Here is a 15,338-nt window from a genome sequence, read left to right as displayed (position 1 = left end):
AGAATCAAAATAGAGCAGGAACTGCTCAAGAGCTAATTAACTTGCATATGAAGAAGAGCTACAATTGATATAGACAAGCAATACATTACAACTAATTGGCAGTGATCTTAAAAGAAGGATAAAGCAAAATCCAATATCTAGCTAGCAATAAAATTATTCATGTGCTAGATCTAAACCTTAGCAGTAGAATGTGTTTCATGGTCTGCAACATGTATGGTGATTGGTGCAAATTTACTTGATATTTTGGTGAACAAACCTGATAAACTAAGACGGATAGTTTGCTTACCTACCTTACAATCTCTGCTATACCTGCAGAATTTGTTCAATGAGTGATCCCCTTCAATGCCAAAATTTGGATGGGATTCAAATCAAAGTAAAAATATTAGAAATTTCTGCAACATTTACAGCTTATTAGCAAGATCAACTGAATAAATCAAAGCCTTAAATCTTCATGGTTCAATTCACAAAGGCAGGCCAAGATAAAATAGAAGGGTTGTTTCCTTCTACAAAGTTCCTTTCCACAACCAAATGATTAGCATGAAATTATCCATATTTTTGAAGCTAACAACTAGTAAATCAATATATCAAAAACAAATATTCCTAACCTACAAATGAAAAACACTCATAATATATATTGAATAACCTTCATCAACATCATCATAAATAGGACTAGATGTTGCCATGCTTCTTCATTTCTTCCCAAGATGTCAAAATGGCCTTGACATAGAGCTATTACTCTTCTCAAACACATCGAAATCCAAAGGAGTAGAAGACAAAGGTTGTTTCCTTGTTTGATCACATCCAAAGAAGGATGGTGCTTCCCTATTTTCTATGTTGCTACCCTTGTTTTGGTTAGCTTTCTCTCCTTCCAATTCCCTAAATCTATGCAAATACCTTTTCAAGGGCTCAGCATAGTCATCAAAGCCCAGTGTTCCCAGAGCCCAACAAATATCATCTCCATTCACAGTCTTCCGTTTCTCCTTGTGACACTTGTCAGATGCTTCACCAGTAACGAAGCTAATGAACTCGGATACACATTCTTGCATGGTTTCTTTTGCTTCTTTGGAGATCTTAGCGTTAGGGGGTAGGATTTGCTTCATGATCCGGCCCACGTTGGCGATCGGCAAGAGGCGATCTTGCTCTTTGAGGCTTCCGTCGTCGCCCGAGGAGGTACTCGCTGCGCCACCTGCAATCTTATACTTGTTGCCTTTCGAATTAGGGCCATGGCTGCCTATGTTATCAACCATCTCCAAAGACAAATCAAACCTGATCCTGTCAAACTCAGACACGTTTCCCTGACTTCTTCTCAGCTCACTTGTGTATGGCTATATATGTGTGTGTGTGTGTGCACAAGTCCATGGTAAAGGTTCTAGGTCATGACTTAGACCCAGAGCTGCCTTCTTGTTGAAAGTAGCACGTTATGATGCAAACATGGTTGGTTTTGCCTTTGTTTGGTGGGACACCACTCCTGAGGTCCAATCCAAGTCTACAACAATGCAAGGAAACTCTTGATGAATGCTATAGTTTAGCCACTTCTTCATGGAAGTAAGGATTTTGAGGGAGTGACTGATCGTTCGGCGCAAAGCTTAATTAAAACACTTGTAAGAATGCACTCAAAAGACAGAAAAGGGAAGACAAACTCAACTTGATCTTGAACAGTTCCAATGGTCCCCCTCTCCTTGTAATCTTTTAATCTTTAATGCTTCCAATAAGTCCACAATATTGAGTAAGTTTAAATAATGCTTAGAGAAAAGAACCAGTGGACCGAGTCTTTGCACGTGTGCCTGTGCTAGTGTGGATCCAATCAAACTATGCAAAAAAAAACCTAGTGTTGGATTACCTATTGCTTAGGTCTTTATTTAAAAGGGTGTCTCCCAATCAAATCACACACTTAAAACGAGGGAGATGTCACTCAATACGATGGCAAGAACCTCTCTTTATCTTTCTTCAGTTTAAATTGAATTCCGTGAGCTTGTGATCTTGTCCCGGAACTCCGGACTCGTAAAATGAAAACGAGGTGCTATTGGTCCTAGACCCTAAACGCCTAGCTAGTGATCTCTTCTTGCACACATTGTGTCAAGCACATGGTGATCGTTTGCTTGCTTGTGAAGCAATGAGCCGTGAAAATTATATATATATTCATACTCTCTCTTAAGTTTTAGCATGACCCATCATGAGTTCTGAAATGAGAATTCAAGCTGTTGCCCAGTATTCCTTTGAGGTCCATACTTGGACCCTCCCCAGCTGGTCTTACTCAACTAAGATCTTCTACACAACCATTACTTATCTGATCCCAACAGCTCTAGAGTGAACAATGCAAAATTGCATCATAACCATGCAGTTGAATCATTGACTGCATCAGTCAAAGTCTGAAATGTGCAATTCTAAACCACATACAAGCAGAACTTAATTGGCATACATAGCTAGCATCATTGAAACAGTGAAATTGTAAAATGCTTGAGCTCAATTATGTTGCAAACTCTTACCTCTCTCTGCAACTCATAGATGAACAGGTGTATGTAGAAAAAGCTATCAGGGTGCACCATCATTCATAGGGTCCCCCCTAAGGAATCAAAAGTACCAAAAATCAGCATGATTGAATTATTTTTGGCCTTCTGATGTGCAGTACAATTATAATGAGTTTTATTTTGCACCACACAAATGATTTCACTAAAATTACTCATATAAATGATGTATGATCAGATTGTGGCCTAGGTAAACCTCCTACATGGGAGATGGGACCCATTCAATGGTGGGTCCTAATCCTCTTCACAAATGTTTCTCCCATTTCATCAGCACAAGCCTTTTACAACATAACTCTTGCTCTTGCTCTTGCTCTTGCTCATGATATAATATATGAATACATATCTTTAGTGTTACTTTATATGGTTCCTATTTTAGCATGACTAATGGTCAGAGATGCCTTGACTATTAAGTAGGCTTTGAGGCTTGTGATTGTGATAAATAATTAGCTTCTAGATGGTGGAGCATGTGACTTGAATGTGACAAAAGACCATCCATTATTAATTAATGGCTTTAATTTGCAATATTGTAATAAGGAAATCAAGAGAGGTCTTCCAAAGAGGAGTTCCATTTGGAGGATCTTTTCCCTCTTTTGGAAGAGGACCTCTCCTATTTCATCCATGTGAAGGAATGAGGTGGCCATTTCAGACTGTTGATTAAATATATAGATGATCCACTTGATTTATCTGGTGTCTAGTGCTCAATTCGGATCTCCTCTATAATTACTTCATTGATCTTATTTTAATTGTACTGGTACCATAAAATGTACCTTGTCACCTTGAGTTATGAATGTTGAACCACAAGCATTCTAACATTGCACCTTGACATGGGTACAAGGTACAACATACAGAACCAATAGAGGAAGAGTAGCAATCTGATGCTTAAGTTGCAACATTTATATAGTTTGGGTCTCTGTTTGTTTACAGTGCAAATATGAACTAGATGCAAGTTTTGCACATTCTGTTCAAGCATGAAGCAAAACAAAATCAGAATTTAACTCAGTCCATCTGAACTCCATGCAGCATGGTGCATTAAGTTTTAAATTTAAGAAAAAGAGATAGATACTCAAAAGAAGAGACTCATGTTAGGCTAAAAGTTGCGTGTACAATCATAAAGGATTGTTGGCAACTGGTGAGTATGTGGCCAAAGTTGCCACGTGGAAACTTGGGCTTCTATTGATTAATTATTTTATATTAAAATGTTGCTTTACAAATATATTGGAGTACTTGTGTGCTTCAATGACCTTTCCTTGACTGACAAGAAGATGATGTAACATGGTAACAAATCAAAGGTGGTTTCAAGGACGCCTGTTACACCCAATGAATTGCCCACTTACAATATGTTTAATCCGTTCCGTGTAAAGGAGACTTGGGGTTCAATTATTTGATCTGATGTTGTCTTGTCCATCCCAACTATTATGCCATTGCAGGTGGACAAGGCCACAGAAGTTGGGGGGGGGGGGTCTTAGGCCTCAGGCCCTACACTCAATGATCATGCCAGGGGCAAGTAGGGGTGAGAAAAAAAATAAAAAAACGGAATCGATCAAAACTGAACCGAAAAATTGGTTAATCAAATTGGTTGGTTCAGTTTCAATTTGGTGTTTTTAAAAAATCGAAGGTATTGGTTCAGTTTCAATTAATCAATATAAAAAACAGACGGTTAACTGAACCAACCGGTTAACTGAACTGAGCGATATACATATATTTCTATATATTTTATATGTATTTATGTATATTATATATTATATATATTATAAATTAATAAATATGTATTATATATAAATATATATTTATAATATATAATATATTATTTATTATTTAAAATATAATATTATATATATTTTTATAATATATATTGTAAAAATTAAAAAACCAAAAAATCGATGAACCGAATTGACGATTGGCTTCAATTCGGTTTTGGTTACCAGTTTTCCAAAAACCGGTAGTACCGGTTTGATTACAAAAAAAGGCCCACGATTTAGTTAACCGAATCGTGAGCACCCCCAGGGGCCAAGGATACCAGACTGTTGTACTCGCTCTTGATGCCTTAAGGCTGCATTTGGTTGCAGTGCAAATTATTATTATTATTATTATTATTATTATTATTATTATTATTATTATTATTATTATTATTTTGTGTACTGGTGAGAAACTGTGAATGAATGCATGGGAATATAAATTGCCTGAGTGTAAATTCTGGTTTATTTTTGCTTTAGATTTGACATTGCCTTTGCCTTATTTGTGAAAAGTAAAATAGGAAGCAAAATGTTGTGGTTTCACATATATTGGAGAGAATGGAGGAAGGTGGAGGTTTATTTGTTTGGGTGTGAGTTAAGAAGCAGAATGATGCAGTCATTATTTTATATGAGAAGAGAGAGAATTGGGGTAAGGGGAAGGTGATGCAAATTATGCATCAGTTCCGAGATGCAAAATTTACACTACTAGTGAGTGAAAATGAAACAAAAAAGTACAGATTTTGTATCTGGTAGAAGTGCAAATCATAATTAGAAACAAACCATTCAAAACTGAATTGGGTGCAAAGTTTGTATCTGGTTTAGATTTACACTGCAACCAAGCCTGACCGAAACTTTCTTACAACACACATAACCACTCTTTGTCACTCCAAATCTTCTGGGTCCCTAAAAGGAACTCACATTGGAGCATATAAGCATATATTGACACATAAATATAGTACATAGTCGATCTGTATTCATTATTTAAACATTCTAAGGTGCGCACATTTTCATTGGAGATCCCATTGATAAATATATATATATATATATATCAAATCTCTATGCTACATAGACAGTTAGGCCAACAGCTATAGACAAAGGCATATGCAATGGGTTACGGAACTAATCACGAGTACACACGCCAGTGTTTCGCACACACCTCTCATTTACCCTTTTATCTTTCTGTGCGTTGAAAGGCCATCTCTCCTTCCACCACCACGAATGATTACGCCAGTGTTACACACCTCTCATTTACCCTTTTGTCTTTCTGTGCTTTGAAAGGCCATCTCTCCTTCCACCACCACGAGTGAATACGCCAGTGTTTTGCACACCTCTCATTTACCCTTTATCTTTCTGTGCTTTGAAAGGTCATTTCTCCTTCCACCACTATATTTGGGTCTGTGCTTTAGTTTGAACAAATTAAAGCTCAACTAGATATCACTGATCCAAATATAGAATATATGAATTCAGTTCTAGTTCCTAAGGCTGCACTTGGCATTCCTTATTTTAATGATTTATCTCATTTTTACAGTTAAAAATTCAGTGTTCATATGGGCATTTTAACATCAAAATGGAGATAAAATCCTTAAAATAAGGAATGCCAAATGCAGCCTAAATGGGTCATGATCATAATTCATATTTGAATTGGATGAATGACCTCATCAAATAACCCTAAATGTAAAAAGGAGAACAATTCTAATTGGGAAAATACCCCTGTAGATACTCCGCTTTATTTATTCTCCCACCAATAACTCACATGCTTTAGGAATATGCCCCTTTAGACCTTTTATTGGAATAAAAATATTCAAAGTTGCAAAAGATCATTTTCGTTCTTGCCCAACTAACCAATCATGAACTCGGCCCTAACTTTTCTTTCTTTTCTATAATACAAGCGAGTTAGTGGGTTAACACAGGTTCTGTAACCCAACTCTTTTTGTTTCTCTTCTCCCTTTTAATTTCTGCTGAAGAACACTGCCAAGCTATACCAAGTAACCAAGTTCGTTGTTCTCTGCTTGTGGTCCATACATATTAATAAACAATTGAGACTTATATTTATAAAAAGCAATGTTGTAAGACTTGGACTGGACATAAATCAAAATATTCATCACTTGGCTATGGTTTTATCGGTTAGCTGGGCGGTTGGTCTCTTCAAACCATGAAACCATCATTAAAAAAGACCCAAACGGGCCACTTGGTCACCGAGTCATCGGTAGGGGTGCAACTTGGGCGGGCTCAGACTGAAAAATTGTGAAGATTTGATGGGTGCAGCCTCAATGCAGTGTAATTTCTTCAAATCAGGTACCCAACTTGTGCCCCCAATCACCGGTCAACCATTTTGTCTGGTCCATGAAAGAAAACCATCATTTAACCAAGACCCAAAAAGGCCACTTGGGCATCAAGTCACCGGTAGGGTTGCAACGACAATTTAGGCGGGCTCAAAATGAAAAATTACTAAAATTTGAATGAACTTGGCCTCAATGCAGTGTAAATTCTTTCAAATTGGGTACCTGACTTGCACCATTATCACGGGTCAATCTGATTCAAGTCTTACAACACTGATAAAAGAAAAAAAAAACAAAAACAAAAGGAAAGACATGTTTATGGGTCTACTAAACTTTCTTTCAAACATTAATTAATTATCTTTTTTTCCTTTTTTAAAGTTTGGCTATGCTTTTAGCCCTAGTTTTTGCAGGTGCAAACTATATTATAATTGTATAACATTAAATAAAATAACACCCACCCACCCACACACAAACAGAAGCACTTCCCTCATTGACCCAGCTAGGGTTTTAGGACTTTATTTGGGAAATGCAACAGCAACACAGTCAAAAGGATTAAAGAAATATGTCAAGTGGGAAGGGCACTAAGTTCGTGAAAGGGACTTGTTGAGATTCAAAAACCCTAGAAGTGGAAAGTCTTTTGAGGATGATGGATCCTCTAACATTCCACACACACTTCTCCAATCTTTTGAACCAACATTGTTGAGATTCTTAGGGTTTGGACTAGTCTTAACTGAAAACAAGTGATGATAGATATAGATTTGCCTTTTTCGTTGGTGCCAGTACAAATGTACAATGCCAAATAATCCAAAAGTTCAAAAATTATATGCTTTCATTGAGATTCGAAGTCAAGACCTCCCACTTACTAAACCGGTGTTCTAACCAACTGAGCTATGAAAAATATTCTATTAAAATGCGTCTTTTATTAATATCATAAAATCATGAAACAAAAACCAAAAAACTATTCGTCGCCTGAGAGATTCGAACTCTCGCGGGGAAACCCCATGTACTTAGCAGGCACACGCCTTAACCACTCGGCCAAAGCGACTTCTGTTGACAAAGAAACCTTTTATCTTATACATCTAATTATTGGCTCCATTTCTAATATTACACTTGGTTTATCCTACAGCATGCAAATCGAAATAAAGGAGTGCAATCTGGAGTTGCCACCATGAATTCATCATAAAATTAACAATTCAATGAATCAGGATTTTCTCATTAAGCGCTTCTCTCAGTACATCGTAATGTATATTAGGAGCATTTCTTCATGAATAATAACACACAAGTACTGGAAATGTTCTCAATATACAGCTGAAACATGTTGTGAGGTTGGTGTCAAGAGTGGTATATCCCATCATATTATTGAAAACATTTCCACATGAATAATACATAAGTACAGGAGATGTTCCCAAAGTGTTGTGTCACTAGGACATGCTGTGATGTTAGTGTGAAGAGTGGCACATCCCACCGTATATTGAGAACATCTCTATTCATAAATAATAACACATAAATATGGGAGATATTCCCAATGTATGGCTGGAATATGTTGCAATGTTCCCAATGTCAATCTTTAGATTGATTTAATAGATTATGTGGATGAGATAGATTAGACATTTTCATTGATAAATGGTCAAATGATTGTATTAAGCATAAAGGAAGGTGAGAAGCTCTCAAAAGGAGGTGCACCTGTGGTCATTAAAATGATTAACTGCAATTCCAACAAAAATCCTTGAGTAGCCAGCCCTTCTCCCCAAATTCCATTCCACCTTACAAATGGTCACCTCAAAAGGAGCAGGTTTAGACTGAAAAAAAAAATGCAGTTCCATACCTTCCATTTTGCTTAGCAAATAGGAAAAGCAAGACAATTTCATAGGAACCTCCCTTTAGCTGAAAAGAGACCCAGCCTCCAAGAAGATAACCGATCGGCCTTTATTTGAGAAGCATTTCATTGAAACCTGATACATGAGTGGGCGATTGGGGGTGTAATTTGGGTTGGCCCGAATTAACATTTTATACTATCTGTTGGGCCGGGTCCATTCAAACTTTGACAACATCTCAACTGGAGCCTTACCAAGTTGCACCCTTATGGTTTATGGTTATGGGTAATGAATTGATAAATGGTGAATGGACTTAGATGCCAGCCACATAAGCAGCACGTGACATCAAAGACCATACCATGTCTTAAAGCATCCACAGTCTGAATCCTTTCTCTTCCACCATTTATATTATAATTTTGTTTCTAGAGAATAAGAAACCAAGAAAGGTGATGGTTAGGATCACCCAAGCCATGGTCTTTTGGGTTATGGTCCACCCAAGAGAGAGAACTGCCTATAGAGTCCGGATCTGCTACCCACACCCTACCCACAAGACATTACAATTATACATCGGGAACATCTTCCGATGAATGACAACGTACGAGAAATGTTCACAATGTGCATAATTGTGGGTAGCAGATCTGATCTCCTGGAGGTGTCTCAGGGGGTTGGACACGAAGGAATGGAAAAATTCGGATTAGCTGTTCAGCGGGCTGTGGAACCAATGATGAGGTTCCACGCCAGTAATAAATTCATGGGCCTCACTGTAAAAGATGCACGCCCCATGTATTTAATACTTGGGGCCCATGAATTTATTACTGGCTGGAACCTTATCATTGATTCCTCAGCCCGCTGAGCAGCTAAAGCATTCAGCTAAACCTTTCTCGTAATGGAAATGGATTAATTTTTGAGAAAACTGAAATGATCCCTTCAATATTTGTCAACAGTCGGAACTAGAAGGGCTCCAGTTTAGATCAACTTGTGCTCCATAATGCAAAGAACTACAGTTAAAAATCATTTCTATTAACATATCCGAGTAGGATGTAATACATAAATTCTTCCGAACTACTACATGATATTCACCATTTGATTGATCTAATACACAGAATCCTTCTAGTCCTCTCTAACATCCAGTTCATGGAGTGTTGTTCCTGGATTATGAAAGATCAACAAACTGCTTTTATAAAAGGGAAAATTCCACTTTAGTACCCTGAACTTTGGGGGTAATGTCAAGTTAGTACTCGAACTTTCAAATGTGTCACTGCAATACCTAAACTTTCAAAAAGTGTCAAGTTGGTCCCTACTGTTAACTGACCGATAGTTATTTATTGAAAATGTCAAAACTATCCTTCAAAAGAAGACATTGTCTTCTATCTTGAGATTGAACCGGTTATCTTCAAAGAGAAAAAGAGAAAAAAAGCATGAAATATGATAGAGGGAAGCAATAACTGAAAACAAAGAAATAACTAGACAAGAATGCGTTTCAGATCTAAAGGTAGAAGACAATGATTTCATTAGTCTAGAATCTCAAACACCTCAACCGATTCAGTCTCAAGGTAGAAGACAATGAACAGTGTCTTCTTTTGAAGGATAGTTTTGACATTTTCAACAGATAACTGACGATCGGTTAACGGTAGGGACCAACTTGACACTTTTTAAAAGTTTAGGTAGTGAAGTGACACGTTTGAATGTTCATGAACTAACTTGACACTATCCTCAAAGTTCAGGGTACTAAAGTGAAAATTTCCCTTTATAAAAGTTAATCCTCAGGTATCAAACTGGATTGGTCCATGAAGTTTGATTGGGGGAGGACTGCGGACCCAGTAGAGCCACCCGACACCAACCCTATTTGTTCTTTGTGTAAAGAGGTGAGTTGATGGAACAACATGGAAATGCATCTGGATTTGCTATGCACGGATGTTCTTGGTTGTGTTGTGAAGTCATTTTCACTTTCCATTGTTGGATGATGGTCTCAGAGGGGTGACCTATGCCACAAACAAGGTAAAATGTGTGTAATGAGTTATTTTATTTCACATCCTACTCGGGGATGTCTTAATGGGATTGCTGGGGTTTATTGTTTGGTATGTCCAAAAATGCATGGTGAAGGCAACACCTAGATTAATGGATGGTGAAAGAGAAGAGTTTATTAAACACCTTGCATGGAGGCAAGCACTTTCTTAACTGTTGAGGAAAGTCGGATAGTGACATAGTGTGGCCTGTTGTGCAGAAACAAAGAAAAAAGAGGAATCATAAAGGAAGGAAGAAGAGCAACTGCAAGGCTTAAAGGGTGGTTCTGATGTTTTGAAAAATTCAAAGATCATTAATTCAGATAGCAAGTTTTCAACAAGAGAATGAATCATTTTATTTATTCTGTAAGAAGTGATCTGATACATGTTGAAGGGGCTAGAATGGCTAGGGGCAGACCAAAAAAGGACATGGGTTGAAGTAGGAAGAAATGATTTAACTGCTCATAACTTAACAATGAATGTGGCACTGAACAGAACCGTATGGCGAAATAGGATTCATGTAGTTGGCCCCATATGGTTGGGACAAGGCTTGGATGATGATGATGACTGAATCATTTTATTTATCAAGAGCCATAGTACATAAATAACCAAGCATAATCATAAAGATCTAGGTGGTTTCTCCAATAATGCAGAAAGATAAACCTCCTCCTTTGACTTGGGAGAAATTGCCCACTTGTGTTTTTTGTACCTGAACTGCAGAAACATGTACATGTAGTCATCCAGATCCTTTCTATTGCAAAAGAACCTATCTATCCACAGCAGTCCTCCAGGCCTCAACACCCGGTCCCAATCAAACAAGATGAAATCCATCAACTGCAGGTCAATCCATCCATCTAAAAACCCAGTTGTGTGGATTAAATCCATGGTATTATCGAAGAATGGGAGCCTCTGATTCAATGTCACATACAGAGGAATCAGACCTCTAAGTGCAATCATCTCACTGAAGGGAGCACCAAGGTTCAGTGCAGTTGAGATAACTGTTACATTTTGTTCTCGCATCCTTGCCGCAAATGTCCCTGTACCAATACCAAAGTCCAGTCCTATCCTAATCTCCCCAGGTTTAACTGCCAAAACATCATTTATTAGAAAATCAACTGGAAATGAGCCATTTGTAGTAACCCATTTAACCTTCTCCTTCTCCATCTCGAAACATCCTGTGCACTTGGAATAACCGCGCTTAGGGTTCTTGCTTGATAAACAGTTGAAATTCCTGCACTGGTAATTGCTCCATCTAACATTCCTGCCATCTGGTAATCTCCAGAGGGACTCGTTGATTGGATAGGGCTTCTGATAGAGCTTGGAGGCCCTTGTCAAGCAACGTCTCCTGGGCAAAGGGTCACAACCATTAATCATGAGCTTCTGGGCTAGGTTCCAGTCATCTTTACAGAATGATCCAATGTCATAGTTCATGTACTCTTCAAGTTCCTTCTTCATTGAGACACAGGCATGCCCTATTGTGTTGTAAACTCTCTCAGAGCCATATATATTGATCTTCCCCTGTCTGTTCTCTTTTGGAGTTATATACTTTCGAATTTCCTCTACTATGAAAGAATTGATTAAGGGCTCTTCTCTCATGGTACTGTTTCTGATTCCTTCAACTTTAGGGAGTCGAATCTGTCTAAGAGATATATGAGCACTATAGAGGGGCTGGATTACTTCATCTTCTAAATACTTCTTATACTCCAATTTCGAAATGTGAGTTTTGTCTAAGGTGTCTTTACTCTTCTCCATCTGTTGCACAGTGGACTCGAGCTTGTCCTGCAAACTAGCCATCTTTGAAAGAACTTCCTGAACCCTATCGGACAAAGCTTTTGCATCAAAACCCAGGTAAGCATTCTTGGAACTATAAAAATGGCGGCAAACGTCTTCATCATTCAGGAAAAACCCAGTAGAATAGAATCTAAAGAGATTGGCAAAGCTTACTATAATAACAAGTACCCCTAGTACAAGCTGAAGCCAACCCATTAATCTTGAAAGTTTGCATCTTGGAAAACAGACACTCCTCATCCTTATTTTCTTTTTTCACAAATTGGCAAGTGGTTCTCTCTTTGCTTTCTCGACAAAATGCTAAATGCTCCTGAAATGAACTCAATTATAGTAACTACAGCTTGAATTGCCGATCAATGATGCATAAAACAACAATAAAAGCTTAATTTCTTGATTAATGCAGAAAAATAAGACAAGATATAACTGCTTCCAACTAAAGCAAGCGATGTGAGGCATGTCTATATGAGAAGAGTGATGAAAATACCGAAACGATGAAACCGCAAATCGATCGTCGATTTCTGATGTCCGGCTCATGAAAGCAGTTCTTCGCCATTGATGACAAGTTCATCTTCATTCTTGTGGCTTTGACAGGAAATACGAATAGATTCTTGTACAAGAAAAGGAATTGAAGTGTCATCGATGGTCGTGTCCTGTCTCCTGTGTCTTCTGCAGAAGCTCGTAGTGGAAGTGAGAATCGAACTAAAGAACTATACTCCTTCTGAATCGTAGAGCGAAATCTACGGCGGCACATGGAGAGTTGAGAAGTGCGCAAAGGACCCACCAGGCCACCATCCAGAACCAGAGAACCATATTTCATATAATATTTAGGAAAAATTCATTAACAGTACTTGAACTTTGGGGATTGTGCCAAGTAAGTATCCGAACTTCAAACGTTTATATCCAAACTCTTGAGCTTTCAATTTGTGTATGTTTTTATCGTTAATTGACCGGTGTGACACACAGTAACACCATGACAATCACTGCGCTAACCGGTGAATCAACTCCGGCACGTGCTCGTTGAACAGTATACGTGAAATCTTTGGCACCGTGAAGCTCACAATTCCGACTTTCAATCCTGAGAACGAGAAAACCATCACCAGAACCGCTTGGCCGTCCTTCATCTCGTTCACGCCCGTCTTTTCTATGTCATAAGCACTTAGCATCGCTAGCGCGCTACCCAGGCTGTGGCCGGTCATGTATATGCTCAGTTCCTCATCTGGGTATTGATGCATCAGCTGCTTGACTTCGCTCAGGATCTGCTCCCTAGCCGAGTACTTTCAGAACCGACATGAAAATGTTATTGTACGTTTGTACCATATACCGAGATACCGCTTGGTAGAATTGCCTGGACTGAAGAAGCCTAAGGCCAAGGCACCTCTTGCGGACGCTAAAATCTGGTTCTCCCTTATCATTTCCCTTTATTTAATCCTATCGTTGCCGGTGATTCAAGCTAGCAAAATCGATGAGGAAAATGAAACAATAATAGAACAGAGCACCCCTGAACGGTTCTTTTGATATTGAGATTTTATTTGTTTTTTAGTTCTCTTTATTTCATTTTGCCATTTGGCTTGCCAAAACAGGGGTAAACTATAGTTGTTATTGATTGAGGGAGCAAGGTCTAAGTCTGAGAACAGAGAAGAGAATGTGAGGGCTTTAGATTTTTTTGTCCTATACAGAAGAACATTTGCATGGAAGAAGAAGAAGACAACCTCGTGTCTTGGGTTTGTCTTGCAGGTCCAAAGTCACAACCGCAAGAAGACTTTATCTTCCCGTTAATGGTTGGAGTTTCCTGAACAACGAATACAGGTTAATTCAAACAACGAATGTAAAATAGCACAAAAAAACCAAAAAGAAACACTCAATAGATATAGAGGAAAAGAATTTCCAAACATTCATAGAACATTACTATTTGCTGGAATTAAAAAGAAAATTAAAAAAAAATGATTCTATCATCGGCATTCAAGAAGGTAAGATGAAAAACCCTAGACATAGATATAAACTATCCTCTGAATATTCTTGATGTTTGAAACTTTTCGCTAACACCGTTGCTTTTACCGTTAAAATCCACAATCGCCGTGTTGACCGTCGCTGTTCTGTTGTAGGTTGAACACCGTTGACGAAGGCTTATTGCTATTAATGGTGTGGTTGGGTGAAAAAGGTTAGAGTCTGAGAACGTGAGGGCTTTGGAAATTTCTGCTGTATTAGTTTTAAAAAGTTATTAATTTTTATTTAAAATTATTTTTGTCACTCATAAAATTTCAGCCGGGGGTAAGTAATGGTTAGTAGAGCACTAAATGATGTGCCAAAACTTTAATGGGTACGAAGAGAAAATCCCTTCGAGTACAAACACACTGGATCTAGAGTGGTTGTAACATTAGATGTGCATTAAATAATTTTAAAATGGTAAAATTATACTTTATCATATTTTTCGACCATTTTATTCATTTCGTAGAATGTTAAAGAAAGGAAATGGGAAGAAGGGTTATGAAGTCGAACAAGCTTTGGTTGAAGGGGGCATCTTTACATAGGTGCAGGTAGTCGTAAACTTCATGTAATGCGTCCGAGATCTCTAGGAGGACATGGCTTATCAACTTGCCACACTTGGAGGTGGTTTCATGCTTAGAGACAATTTCTTTGTAAAGCAATATAGCTTATCCGGCTACCTCCGAAGCAGGCAGTGCAGGTCCCTCAGTTTTGGTTTTTGATCAGTTTGATTCTTTGATTCTTTAGTTTTTTGATTTTTTTTATATTTATAATATATATTATATAAATATTTGTATAATATTATATTATAAATAATAAATGATATATAATATATGTATATATTTATATATAATGAATATATATTTATATATATTATATAGAAAATATGTGATATATATTAAAACTATATATAAAATATACATATAAATATATATACCAGTTGATTTGGTTATTGCTAGTTTTTTGTAGGTTAATTGAAAACTAAATCAATCCTTTAGTTTTCAAAAATACCAACCAAAACCGAACCGGTCAATTCGGTTAACCATATTTTTCGGTTCAATTTTTTCAGTTCAATTCGGTTTTTTGGTTTTTCATGAACACCCCTACTACTAAGGGTTTGGTCCCTTTTAGCAGTTTTATGAGCCAACCCATTTCTATCCCTTGCCATAAATTTAACAGTCGAGGGATGGACTACTAGAGAGAGAGAGAGAGA

General features: G+C 37.7%; 2 protein-coding genes and 1 non-coding gene across 4 annotated transcripts; all 3 read right to left on the bottom strand.

Annotated features, from left to right (window-relative positions):
- Positions 1–480: 480 nt before the first annotated feature.
- NF-YB5 (nuclear factor Y, subunit B5) lies at positions 481–1,379 on the bottom strand. Its single transcript, XM_088982118.1, has one exon. It carries the CDS (start codon positions 1,245–1,247, stop codon positions 708–710), a length of 540 nt encoding a protein of 179 aa, XP_088838244.1. The 5' UTR covers positions 1,248–1,379; the 3' UTR covers positions 481–707.
- A 6,121-nt stretch (positions 1,380–7,500) lies between these two features.
- Positions 7,501–7,582, bottom strand: TRNAS-GCU (transfer RNA serine (anticodon GCU)). The gene has a single exon. It is a non-coding gene; the product is annotated as a tRNA-Ser (tRNA).
- A 3,260-nt stretch (positions 7,583–10,842) lies between these two features.
- On the bottom strand, positions 10,843–14,223 carry LOC148861584 (S-adenosyl-L-methionine-dependent methyltransferase). Of its 2 annotated transcripts, XM_088983039.1 has the most exons (2): positions 12,299–14,223; positions 10,843–12,170 (listed from the first exon to the last, which is right to left on the bottom strand). In XM_088983039.1, exon 2 carries the CDS (start codon positions 12,146–12,148, stop codon positions 10,973–10,975), a length of 1,176 nt encoding a protein of 391 aa, XP_088839165.1. In that variant the 5' UTR covers positions 12,149–12,170; positions 12,299–14,223; the 3' UTR covers positions 10,843–10,972. The 2 variants fall into 2 exon arrangements, with proteins under 2 accessions (XP_088839165.1, XP_088839164.1); XM_088983038.1 differs by having other exon boundaries at positions 10,843–12,635.
- Between the last annotated feature and the right edge of the window lie 1,115 nt (positions 14,224–15,338).

The sequence above is a fragment of the Nelumbo lutea genome, chromosome 4 (assembly GCF_056320005.1).
Source record: "Nelumbo lutea isolate HS-2025 chromosome 4, American lotus-T2T, whole genome shotgun sequence".
NCBI lineage: Eukaryota > Viridiplantae > Streptophyta > Magnoliopsida > Proteales > Nelumbonaceae > Nelumbo > Nelumbo lutea.
This window is presented reverse-complemented; position numbering and strand designations above follow the sequence as displayed.

Coding starts and splice junctions, on each gene's coding strand:
- NF-YB5 (XM_088982118.1), bottom strand. CDS start 1,247: ATGGTTGATAACATAGGCAGCCATGGCCCTAATTCGAAAGGCAACAAG.
- LOC148861584 (XM_088983038.1), bottom strand. CDS start 12,382: ATGAGGAGTGTCTGTTTTCCAAGATGCAAACTTTCAAGATTAATGGGT.